General features: G+C 42.9%; 1 protein-coding gene across 4 annotated transcripts in view; it reads right to left on the bottom strand.

Annotated features, from left to right (window-relative positions):
* Positions 1-13133, bottom strand: part of LOC131957339 (dedicator of cytokinesis protein 7) — a 114678-nt gene that overhangs the window by 12566 nt on the left and 88979 nt on the right. For all 4 annotated transcript variants that reach the window (XM_059322082.1, XM_059322091.1, XM_059322097.1 and 1 more), the window contains 10 exons: positions 12233-12383; positions 12018-12132; positions 11681-11780; positions 11243-11377; positions 9843-9995; positions 9606-9764; positions 8580-8756; positions 3534-3650; positions 3191-3334; positions 1233-1499 (listed from right to left, as the gene is read on the bottom strand). In XM_059322082.1, the coding sequence (XP_059178065.1) occupies positions 1233-1499; positions 3191-3334; positions 3534-3650; positions 8580-8756; positions 9606-9764; positions 9843-9995; positions 11243-11377; positions 11681-11780; positions 12018-12132; positions 12233-12383 (1518 nt within the window). The remainder of the gene's footprint in view (positions 1-1232; positions 1500-3190; positions 3335-3533; positions 3651-8579; positions 8757-9605; positions 9765-9842; positions 9996-11242; positions 11378-11680; positions 11781-12017; positions 12133-12232; positions 12384-13133) is intronic.

Below are 13133 nucleotides of genomic sequence, written 5' to 3' on the forward strand. Positions count from 1 at the left end.
ACCTACGTCGGCACATACAAAGGGTAGACGACCCATCGTCCAAGTTCCCAGCGTCGGAACGTTACGTCATTGTTCGCCACCGCATCAGACAGCTCCAGTTCATCGCATAACCACTCTACGTGGACGTCTCAACCAGCGTTGAGATGAGTTTGTTGCGTCATCACATTGACCAACGAAAGTTACGCCTACACCCGCCTCACGGGAATTTACATCAAAACTCGCCACAACCCACCCACCACAGAAGAACGCCAGCAATTACATAACACTTACACATACACTTACACTGCTCGCAGAGCCCGTTCAACCAGTTACACATTCTACTAAGATTAGCTCAAAGCCAGTACACGACAACCTAACCAGAACTGAGTTACACATGATTAGATTCAATCAAACCATAACATAGACATACATTATCAAGCAGAGACACCACAGACGTCAGGATACTTACACAAAAACTAGAACAATGAGCAATGACATTTTTTTTTCAGGAACACAGACACAAGATTTTATGTTTTTGTAAACTGTGCTGTCCCATTTTGTATTTGATTTATATGATTGATGTTAGGGATAGAATAGAGTAGTAAGACAGATAGTTGTTGATGTATTAGATTAGTAGCAGACGCTGAAAAATATAATTTGTCAGCTACAGAAAGGGAGGGGGATATGTGATGACGCAATGTTGCGTCGAAGCCAGGTAGATAGCAGAAATAGGCTTTAGCGTGTTGGTCAGAGGTAGACCAATGAAAATTCAGAGACTGACCGGTCACGTGGTATGGTCAGCTGACCACTGAGGCGTGGGGCAGTAGAGCGATAGGCAGAGGGTTGTTAGGTAGCGGCAGAGACGGCCGAGGAATGTAGACAGTTAGGAGTTCATGATTAGCTAGCGAGGTAGAAGGTGTGAGATTGTAGAATGTAGAGAACAGTTAGTGTTAGGATTGGTCGTAGTAGTAGGTAGCATGTGGTATGAACAGTCAGTAGTAGTAATAAATAGTACAGTGTAGATCAGTTAGGTAGAAACTTGAACATATATATCATTTTAATAAAGAACAATTATAGTTGAACTTGAACTGTGTGTTGTTGGATACATTCGTTACCGCCTTCTTAAAAATCCACCCTCACACTCACCATAGACACTCTGAAAACAGATCTCAATTCATGACCAAACCTCTCACCATAGACACTCTGACAACAATTTCTCAGCTACTAGAAATGCCATGTACAAGTGTGTTTACCTCTAGGCGATGTGAAATCTCTGGTAGTTTTGTGATCATGTGCTCCTTGTAGACAAACTCCTCACCATTTAGATCCCCAAACTTGCTGCCATAGAAGCCCACACGGAAGTACGTGCCAAAGATACGCTTGCCCTCTTGACGCGTGACATTAGTAAATGCTTCATACAACTTTTGATGGACATGGGCCAGTTTTTTGTAGTCGCGGTTTTGTTCATAGATGGGGATCATAAGTTTGTAGACCTCATTCACAGCTTCAAACATACTACCCTAGGGAGAAATGTAAAGTAGGTTTAAATATGTTTACATAGGAATATAGGTTTAAATATGCTACTCTAGGTAGGAATATAGGTTCAAATTGATAGAAATTGGTCCCAGTAAGTTGACATAACTTGCAAGAAATGATGGGTCCCCCTAAGTTGACATAACTTGCTAGAAATGTTGGGTCCCAGTAAGTTGACATAACTTGCTAGAAATGATGGGTCCCCCTAAGTTGACATAACTTGCTAGAAATGTTGGGTCCCAGAAAGTTGACATAACTTGCTAGAAATGATGGGTCCCCCTAAGTTGACATAACTTGCTAGAAATGATGGGTCCCCCTAAGTTGACATAACTTGCTAGAAATGATGGGTCACAGTAAGTTGACATAACTTGCTAGAAATGTTGGGTCCCCCTAAGTTGACATAACTTGCTAGAAATGATGGGTCCCCCTAAGTTGACATAACTTGCTAGAAATGATGGGTCCCCCTAAGTTGACATAACTTGCAAGAAATGATGGGTCCCCCTAAGTTGACATAACTTGCTAGAAATGATGGGTCCCCCTAAGTTGACATAACTTGCTAGAAATGTTGGGTCCCCCTAAGTTGACATAACTTGCTAGAAATGATGGGTCCCCCTAAGTTGACATAACTTGCTAGAAATGATGGGTCCCCCTAAGTTGACATAACTTGCTAGAAATGATGGGTCACAGTAAGTTGACATAACTTGCTAGAAATGTTGGGTCCCCCTAAGTTGACATAACTTGCTAGAAATGTTGGGTCCCCCTAAGTTGACATAACTTGCTAGAAATGTTGGGTCCCCCTAAGTTGACATAACTTGCTAGAAATGTTGGGTCCCCCTAAGTTGACATAACTTGCTAGAAATGATGGGTCACAGTAAGTTGACATAACTTGCTAGAAATGTTGGGTCCCCCTAAGTTGACATAACTTGCTAGAAATGTTGGGTCCCCCTAAGTTGACATAACTTGCTAGAAATGTTGGGTCCCCCTAAGTTGACATAACTTGCTAGAAATGTTGGGTCACAGTAAGTTGACATAACTTGCTAGAAATGTTGGGTCCCCCTAAGTTGACATAACTTGCTAGAAATGTTGGGTCCCCCTAAGTTGACATAACTTGCTAGAAATGATGGGTCCCCCTAAGTTGACATAACTTGCTAGAAATGATGGGTCACAGTAAGTTGACATAACTTGCTAGAAATGTTGGGTCCCCCTAAGTTGACATAACTTGCTAGAAATGTTGGGTCCCCCTAAGTTGACATAACTTGCTAGAAATGATGGGTCCAACTAAGTTGACATAACTTGCTAGAAATGATGGTTATGTTGGGTAGACTAAGACCAGGCTCATGAATTGTCAGAGATGTATTTAGACAAGCTTCGTCCCATCAAATGGTAACCTACTAAATAGTAGCAGTTGGACAAAAACTACTGCATTCACATTTTTGATTGATTTGATTATCACGTATCAGAGTAAGCTAAGAAAACACAGGGAGCTTGAAAATAACCAGGTGGTATTGTAAATGTGAAATAACACAAGGTTAGTTTCTAGTAGATATTGTTGGTCTGTCTCTCCTACAAAACACACAGAGAGAGAGAGAAGCTGGAGTGTCCCAGTGATTAAAACACTCTCTAGATCTTGTCATCACCTGTAGTGTGCAAGTCTCTCAGCTGTTGATGTCAAACTTACCATGTTAAAAGAACTGGCCGCCTGCTCTAAGAGTCCAACCAAGCCGTTCTCAGTGAAATACATTCCAGTACAGATGCCCTCTTCATCAGGGGAGACCACGTCATCAGACACAGCGCTCTCTTCTAGCACGTTAGGGGTGATTTTCTGAAAGTCAATGTCAGTCTTGTAGCACATGCAGCCACTTATAGAACTCAGTCATGTCAGCAGTCATGTTTAGAACTCAGTCAGCAGTCACTTATAGAACTCAGTCAGCAGTCAGTTATAGAACTCAGTCATGTCAGCAGTCACTTCTAGAACTCGATCATGTACTGAGCTAGCCAGAGTTTTACACAAGGTGTCCCACCTGAAAAGCAGCACAGCCAACAGGTAGATAGGGCTTGTCCTCCAACATGTTCAGGTACTCAGCCACTAGACCAGCAGCATGGACCAGACACTGGGCAGCCTCCGCATGGTTCCCTCTCTGTCAGACAACATCAATGTGCTCATACATTTATCATAGGCACAGTCTATAGCTGTAAACTTCAGCACATGACCCCCTTCCCCTAGTCTAAACTTTAGCACATGATCCCTAGTCTAAACTTCAGCACATGACCCCCTTCCCCTAGTCTAAACTTTAGCACATGACCCCCTCCCCCTGGTGTAAACTTTAGCACATGACCCCCTTCCCCTAGTCTAAACTTCAGCACATGACCCCTAGTCTTAACTTCAGCACATGACCCCCCTCCCCCTGGTGTAAACTTTAGCACATGACCCCCTTCCCCTAGTCTAAACTTTAGCACATGACCCCTGGTGTAAACTTTAACACATGACCCCCTTCCCCTAGTGTAAACTTTAGCACATGACCCCCTCCCCCTAGTCTAAACTTTAGCACATGACCCCCCTTCCCCTAGTGTTAACTTTAGCACATGACCCCCTGTCCCTGGTCTAAACTTTAGCACATGACCCCCTTCCCCTAGTGTAAACTTTAGCACATGACCCCTGGTGTAAACTTCAGCACATGACCCCCTCCCCCTGGTGTAAACTTTAGCACATGACCCCTGGTGTAAACTTTAGCACATGACCCCCCTCCCCCTGGTGTAAACTTCAGCACATGACCCCCTTCCCCTGGTGTAAACTTCAGCACACGACCCCCTCCCCCTGGTGTAAACTTCAGCACATGACCCCCTCCCCCTGGTGTAAACTTCAGCACATGACCCCCCCCCCCCCTAGTCTAAACTTTAGCACATGACCCTCTTCCCCTGGTGTAAACTTCAGCACATGACCCCCTCCCCTAGTCTAAACTTTAGCACATGACCCCCTCCCCCTGGTGTAAACTTCAGCACATGACCCCCTCCCCCTAGTCTAAACTTCAGCACATGACCCCTGGTGTAAACTTTAGCACATGACCCCCTTCCCCTGGTGTAAAACTTCAGCACATGACCCCCTTCCCCTAGTCTAAACTTCAGCACATGACCCCCTCCCCCTAGTCTAAACTTTAGCACATGACCCCTGGTGTAAACTTCAGCACATGACCCCCTTCCTTAGTCAGGGCCCATAGCCAAATCCCAAAAGAAAATTCAAGGCTTTTTCAAGGTTTTCAAGGTGATTTTGGGGGGAATTTCAAGGTATAAACTACCACTAACGGGCATTACAATGAGGGTGATGTATGTTTTTTGCACACACAATTTTTGAAATAATGTTGGTGTGATTACAAAATTATCTAAGTCAGGAGATTGTCTGAGAGTCCAGCATAATCCCTTTTGCAATCAGTATCTTTGGTGTCAAATGACACTCCTCCAACTTCTATTTTCAGAAAAACCTCTTTCAACACTGGCTTGACCATGTGACAGAAGCAATAGATCTCTAACAATTTTCCAAATGTTCACATAAGAAATTTTGCTACCAAGCTGTTCTATGAAAAAAATGTCCAGCCTATCATGTTCTCAATTAGATTTAGATAGACAACCATTTAGAGTACATGTATCTATGAATGTTGAAAATTGAAACAGAACTTGGTCACACTCAGCTGATTCAGTTTCCATTTGTTGACTAGGATGTGAAGAATTCCCTTCATTTTTTGTGTGAACTGGCTCTATTTTTAAACATTTGCATTAGGCTAAGTCTCTCACTAATGACTAAAGTAATGGAGATTTCAAAAAAAAAAAATTGATGAAAATCCTATCAAAGTTGTCTTACAATCAGATTTGAAATTGAGAATTTGAAGCTCAATTGCTTTTTTTTATTTTTTCTAGAGACTTTATTAGAGAGTCAGCAACAAACCCAACTTTTGTCAATGTCAAGTGCTAATCAGAATCAGGTCATTATACATAAAAGGAAGCATTGGTTCGTCTGTCTGATAGTCCTTTAAAAAGGACTCTGCACATATATAGAAACAAAAAAAAAAAAAACAACCTAGCTATGCTTGTAGAAATTATCCTGCTTAATGTCACAAATGATCTCACGCTTTTTAAAAGATTATTACCTCTCCCCCCCCCCCCAGTCACACATCACAAAAAGCCAGGCCCCGCCCTCTAAAATGACGTCACACCTCAGCCTATAACCCCTCCCACCCCCCCCCCCCCCCCCCTTGATTGCAGTTCAATTTTTCTTAAAATAGGATTTTTTTCCCAAAATCTTGTCTGAACTCTGTCAAAATAGAGTATTTTAATCAATTCCTTTTACAATTTATTAAAACAGTTTTCTAAAATGCTAAAATTCGTTTTCTGACATTGCTTTTTAATAATGCAAAAGTGTGATGTCACACGATCTGACCCCCCCCCCCCATCCCCTCATCACACACCGTCACACGATTACGGATCCCCCCTCCCCCTACGAGTGTGACGTCATTTATGGACGACCCCCAATGTCCCCACCTATGATATACATGATGACGTAAAGAAATATCGTGGAAGTTTTAAGTTAGTTCATATCGCGGAATAACAGAATTAAGTTGTTTTTTTTTAAAACAATTTCCAAGTAACTACGCTAGTAATACTCATGTCAGAGATGTAGCCGCCCGACAAAGTGAAAAGCGGATTTTTTTTTTACAAGCGGATGGGAGGGGGCAGTGACAGCGGCAATTTTCTCAAACACGGTAATTCGAGGCTTCTTAAACATTTCAAGGACGTTTTACCACAGTAAAAAGCAATTAGATCTAGACCCTGCTAGATGGTGTAACTAAATTATAGCAGACCTACATATTTTGTTCAATGACCTAAAACGATGCAGATATAGTTTTTGTTTTCGCTTTAATCTAGCAGTAAGCCCAATATTAAAGATAACCATGTTAAAATTAGATAAACAGCGCTTGTAGAACTGCCTTGACCGTGAGACACTACTGTGCTCGCGCGTGGTCTCGTGTCGTAGGTCTTACGGTCAGCGCGACCTTGAAGTGAGAGGCGGTAAAAAGTGTCCGTAAAGTTGAGTGAAAACAGCACATAGTCCTTCAAATTATTTTTCTTTTCTTTTGATAAATACACAATTTTTTTTACGTCGGCGCAAAATCTTTCCTTTTTTTTAAGAAGACAATCGGCGATGCTAATGAGCTGTGGTAATGTTAGGATTTAGTTTTTTTTAATTACGTAGCCTAGCGGTAGCCCATTGATGACGTCACGTAATTAATGCGAATTTTACCCCAACCTCTATCGTCATAAATAACCAGACAGCCACGTCAAGAATGACATCAAAAAGTTTTGTCTACAGCCTCACCCATCTGATACAGTCAATGTGTATTTGGTCCATAGCCCACGTGAGATTGACGATTACGTCATTTGCTATTGGTTTTTTTAATGAACGTGATAAATACGCCTATTGGTATTAGGAAATCTTGTTGGTTAATAGTTAAAAATCTAGATCTAGATGCACGACTATATTAATTATTAATATACTGCGAGGTCACTGTAAGTTGAGATAGACCTAGAAGACCTTCTAAGGTCGCAGTGACCGAAAGATCTGCTATCGTGGGGTACACAAAGAACCGTGATTGATCTAGGTTCGTAAAAAACGTGTCTTCTCGCACATCTAAAACAACAGAACACAATAACTCGATAAATTATATCTCGCTATTTACCCGTAATTCCGCAGCTACGTTTCGCCCTTTTGTGTTTAACCCACAACGAGAAAATTTTATTTAAATAAATAGAAACCTACGCTCGCATAGTTCAGGCTATTCTTTTTTTATTTAAACCTAAGGCTTATTTTCTTGAAGAAAAAATATTAGTTCTAGATGTAGGTTTAATTATAATCGAGATAATTTCCATGCGCGACCAGAATTTTAATGATTTAGGCCACATTCCAATTTTTTTCTTTACGGACATCACCGATCAGGAGACAATAGACCACTCGCGGGGTCAATAAAGTTCACAATATAAATAGAGCCAACGACTGCCAAGATATTGTCGGGAAGGGATTTGGGGGGCGGGGGGCGTCGATTATTATGATTGAAGATGTTTGAAACCATAGAACCGGATAACACGGAAATTTAACACAAGAAAAAAAAAAGGTCGACACTAAATCGATTTTGATGTTTACTGTGGGCTTTTGCGTAACATTTGCGGCCTAATTCCGCAACAGGGGTGTCAAAATCGAAAAATTACGGACAAAACCGTACAAGTAGGTAGGCCCTAACAGAAAACAATGAATCTAGATCTAGAATCTAGTAACTCGGTCGTAAACGGTCACGGAGATATCCGAAAAACGATGCTAAATTTAGCCCTCGGCTATCGTTTACGTCACGATCTAGAATCTAGGTTAGGAAGAGCCTATGCAAAACTGAGGTCATACCGCGAGGCTCAGCGAAGGAGAGGGTTGGAAATAGACTCCGAAGTTAACGCAGACCCACGGCAAAAAAAAAAATAAAGGCAGAAAAAGTTTAGATCCATCAGAATTGAATTTTTAAAAAAAATTCGATTTACGCACGGTTTTCAAGGTTTACCTATAAAATTCAAGGGGTTTTGCTCATTTTTGGGGAAATTCAAGGGTTTTTCAAGGCCTTGAGATGTTTTTTGGAATTCAAGGGTTTTTCAAGGATTCAAGGTCCGCTACGGACCCTGAGTGACTTAGTCTAAACTTCAGTACATGACCCCTGGTGTAAACTTTAGCACATGACCCCCTTCCCCTGGTGTAAAACTTCAGCACATGACCCCCTTCCCCTAGTCTAAACTTCAGCACATGACCCCCTCCCCCTAGTCTAAACTTTAGCACATGACCCCTGGTGTAAACTTCAGCACATGACCCCGTTTCCTAGTCTAAACTTCAGCACATGACCCCCGCCCCCTGGTGTAAACTTCAGCACATGACCCCCTCCCCCTGGTGTAAACTTCAGCACATGACCCCCTGTCCTTGGTCTAAACTTAAGCACATGACCCCCTGTCCCTGGTGTAAACTTTAGCACGCCCCCTCCCCCCCTTACCTTGCTGTGATCTCTGGCCATATTCTGTAGCCAGGTGAGCCTGAGATCGGGAGAGTTCTGGTAACCTTTGGCTATCCTGTACATGAGATCTAGCAGCATCTCAGGATCTTCAGCAAACTCCTTCATCTTGACTGTGTCTGACAGGATCATGTGCAGGTTGAACACCAGATCTCTCACCTGAGACAGTACTTTATTATAGGCATCTACATACAAGGCCATTCTCAGCGGGTTATGGATGTGGAGACAGTACTTTATTATAGGCATCTACATACAGGGCCATTCTCAGCGGGTTATGGATGTGGAGACAGTACTTTATTATAGGCATCTACATACAGGGCCATTCTCAGCGGGTTATGGATGTGGAGACAGTACTTTATTATAGGCATCTACATACAGGGCCATTCTCAGCGGGTTATGGATGTGGAGACAGTACTTTATTATAGGCATCTACATACAGGGCCATTCTCAGCGGGTTATGGATGTGGAGACAGTACTTTATTATAGGCATCTACATACAGGGCCATTCTCAGCGGGTTATGGATGTGGAGACAGTACTTTATTATAGGCATCTACATACAGGGCCATTCTCAGCGGCTTATGGATGTGGAGACAGTACTTTATTATAGGCATCTACATACAAGGCCATTCTCAGCGGGTTATGGATGTGGAGACAGTACTTTATTATAGGCATCTACATACAAGGCCATTCTCAGCGGGTTATGGATGTGGCATGCTATTTTAATGTGGCACTGGTCAAACACAGGACCAAATAAAGGTCAGCCTCCATGATGAGGGGTTGACAAATTAGTTCAGTCATTTCTCAGAACTATGAGCAACTCAAATATATAATGTGTATCAGTGACAAGTATAAAATGTGTATCAGTGGCAAGTATAAAATGTGTATCAGTGACAAGTATAAAATGTGTATCAGTGGCAAGTATAAATTGTGTATCAGTGACAAGTATAAAATGTGTATCAGTGACAAGTATAAAATGTGTCTCTAGTGAAAATGAATGTGTAACCCACCTGCTCTCTAAATGATGTGTTCTCCAGATCTTGATCAGCCTCAGCATAGGTGAGAATTGTCTTGAGAGACTTCCTGAGGAACTCTTCATTGAAAGTCTGGTTCTGCCCAACCAGCGAACTCAGGGACATCGTTACCTGCATCTTGACGCGGGCAAAGTTCTGGGGAACACAGCTCAATAAAGTTGCTGCTCATGGATTCTACTCTCAATTCACATTTCTAATGAATAAATGACTTACGTTTCCGAGCTCAAAGTTTTGACGCATCAGTAAGTAGAGGGATGCGGAGGCTTGAGAGCGTGTGACAGAGATGGGGGAGCTGCAGTGGCGCAGCAGTCTCAGACACAGTTCAGCACATTGCTCCGTCTCTTCTTCAAATAACAGGTCCAAAAACTGAGGGAAATATATGACAAGAACAGTAGATGCCAGCAACAAAAACAGTAGATGCCAGTAGCAACAAAAACAGTAGATGCCAGTAGCAACAAAAACAGTAGATGCCAGTAGCAACAAAAACAGTAGATGCCAGTAGCAACAAAAACAGTAGATGCCAGTAGCAACAAAAACAGTAGATGCCAGTAGCAACAAAAATAGTAGATGCCAGCAACAAAAACAGTAGATGTCAGTAGCAACAAAAACAGTAGATGCCAGCAACAAAAACAGTAGATGCCAGTAGCAACAAAAACAGTAGATGCCAGTAGCAACAAAAACAGTAGATGTCAGCAACAAAAACAGTAGATGCCAGTAGCAACAAAAACAGTAGATGCCAGTAGCAACAAAAACAGTAGATGCCAGTAGCAACAAAGACAGTAGATGTCAGTAGCAACAAAAACAGTAGATGTCAGTAGCAACAAAAACAGTAGATGCCAGTAGCAACAAAAACAGTAGATGTCAGCAACAAAAACAGTAGATGCCAGTAGCAACAAAAACAGTAGATGTCAGCAACAACAAAAACAGTAGATGTCAGTAGCAACAAAAACAGTAGATGCCAGTAGCAACAAAAACAGTAGATGCCAGCAACAAAAACAGTAGATGTCAGTAGCAACAAAAACAGTAGATGCCAGTAACAACAAAAACAGTAGATGCCAGCAGCAACAAAAACAGTAGATGCCAGTAGCAACAAAAACAGTAGATGCCAGCAGCAACAAAAACAGTAGATACCAGCAACAAAAACAGTAGATGTCAGCAACAAAAACAGTAGATGCCAGTAGCAACAAAAACAGTAGATGTCAGTAGCAACAAAAACAGTAGATGTCAGCAACAAAAACAGTAGATGTCAGTAGCAACAAAAACAGTAGATGTCAGTAGCAACAAAAACAGTAGATGTCAGTAGCAACAAAAACAGTAGATGCCAGCAACAAAAACAGTAGATGTCAGCAACAAAAACAGTAGATGCCAGTAGCAACAAAAACAGTAGATGCCAGCAGCAACAAAAACAGTAGATGCCAGCAGCAACAAAAACAGTAGATACCAGCAACAAAAACAGTAGATGTCAGCAACAAAAACAGTAGATGTCAGCAACAAAAACAGTAGATGCCAGCAACAAAAACAGTAGATGTCAGTAGCAACAAAAACAGTAGATGTCAGCAACAAAAACAGTAGATGCCAGCAACAAGAGGAAAAATAAGTCCAGCCCTATTTACCTTGGTGACCAAAGCCCTCTGGGTAGAGAAGAGATGCTGCAGCACAGCTGAGCTTTGGTTGAGGGCCAACATGTGCAGCAACACCTTCAGCGTGGAGCCCAGTAATGGCTGGAGCAGCTCACAATTTTGGGCAATCTAAAATTTGGTTCAGACTAGAATCACAAGGGTAACCACACAATTTTGGGCAATCTAAAATTTGGTTCAGACTAGAATCACAAGGGTAACCACACAATTTTGGGCAATCTAAAATTTGGTTCAGACTAGAATCACAAGGGTAACCACACAATTTTGGGCAATCTAAAATTTGGTTCAGACTAGAATCACAAGGGTAACCACACAATTTTGGGCAATCTAAAATTTGGTTCAGACTAGAATAACACACACAATGACTTACCTGTATGATGAGTTCTAGACTGACACCTGGGTCAGCTAACTTACCTGTATGATGAGTTCTAGACTGTCCAGACAGATCATGCTGACCTCTGCTGCAAGGCTGCTCTCATCCTGAGCTTCTAGTTCATGTTCCAGAGGTCTTGGACTGCGGATACATTGACATGTGTTACAAGGGTGTAGGCTCCATTGGTCATGGCTCTGGGGTTCAATACTTTTTCTCTCTTTACATATACATGCATATAAAAACACCCACACCTCTACCATTCCCTACAAGCTCTTGCCACTGTTGTGTACATTACTCTCTAAAAATCTTACAAGTTTTCTAGGAAGGTATCATCAGCACATTACCAATGGTTATTTTTGGACTGCATGTTTCAGTTACCTGTCTGTTAACTCCACTGAATGCCTCCACTGTACCTGGTCTTTACGCCACCTCAGTCTTGAACCTCCACTCTCAGGTGCGGGGTTGGGGGGAGGGGTTTGGGCACCACCAAGACCTGAGGTCAAAAGGCAAAAATATTTAAAAAACAAAACCACTAAAAACACTAGACCAGAAAGTGGGACCAAACAAAAACAGAAAGTGAGACCCCAACTAACCAGAGAGTGAGCTATGAGAATTCTGGCGCCGTCTCATCATCATCTCTGTCCTAGCATTTCCTGTTCCCAAAATGGCTTCCTCCAGTCTAGATTTCATGTCCACACTTTTCTTCAATGTTTGCTGGGAGCACTGGGCCACCATCCGTTTACCCTAAGGCCATACAAGCATGGGTTAGCTCAAGGCTTTGACTACAAGACTCAACTAGCACTCTAACCTGTTGGAATCATCACACAGACTGGCTATTTTCTCATGTTTGGCCATGGTTTGGCCATCCATCTGTACCAGAGGACCCAGTCACACATCAGGACCCAGTCACACATCAGGACCCAGTCACACATCAGGACCAGAGGACCCAGTCACACATCAGGACCAGAGGACCCAGTCACACATCAGGACCAGAGGACCCAGTCACACATCAGGACCAGAGGACCCAGTCACACATCAGGACCAGAGGACCCAGTCACACATCAGGACCAGAGGACCCAGTCACACATCAGGACCAGAGGACCCAGTCACACATCAGGACCAGAGGACCCAGTCACACATCAGGACCAGAGGACCCAGTCACACATCAGGACCAGAGGACCCAGTCACACATCAGGACCAGAGGACCCAGTCACACATCAGGACCAGAGGACCCAGTCACACATCAGGACCAGAGGACCCAGTCACACATCAGGACCAGAGGACCCAGTCACACATCAGGACCAGAGGACCCAGTCACACATCAGGACCAGAGGACCCAGTCACACATCAGGACCAGAGGACCCAGTCACACATCAGGACCAGAGGACCCAGTCACACATCAGGACCAGAGGACCCAGTCACACATCAGGACCAGAGGACCCAGTCACACATCAGGACCAGAGGACACAGTCACACATCAGGACCAGAGGACCC

Source organism: Physella acuta, unplaced genomic scaffold (assembly GCF_028476545.2).
Source record: "Physella acuta isolate Inbredline_101_S28 unplaced genomic scaffold, ASM2847654v3 ptg000081l, whole genome shotgun sequence".
Lineage (NCBI taxonomy): Eukaryota > Metazoa > Mollusca > Gastropoda > Physidae > Physella > Physella acuta.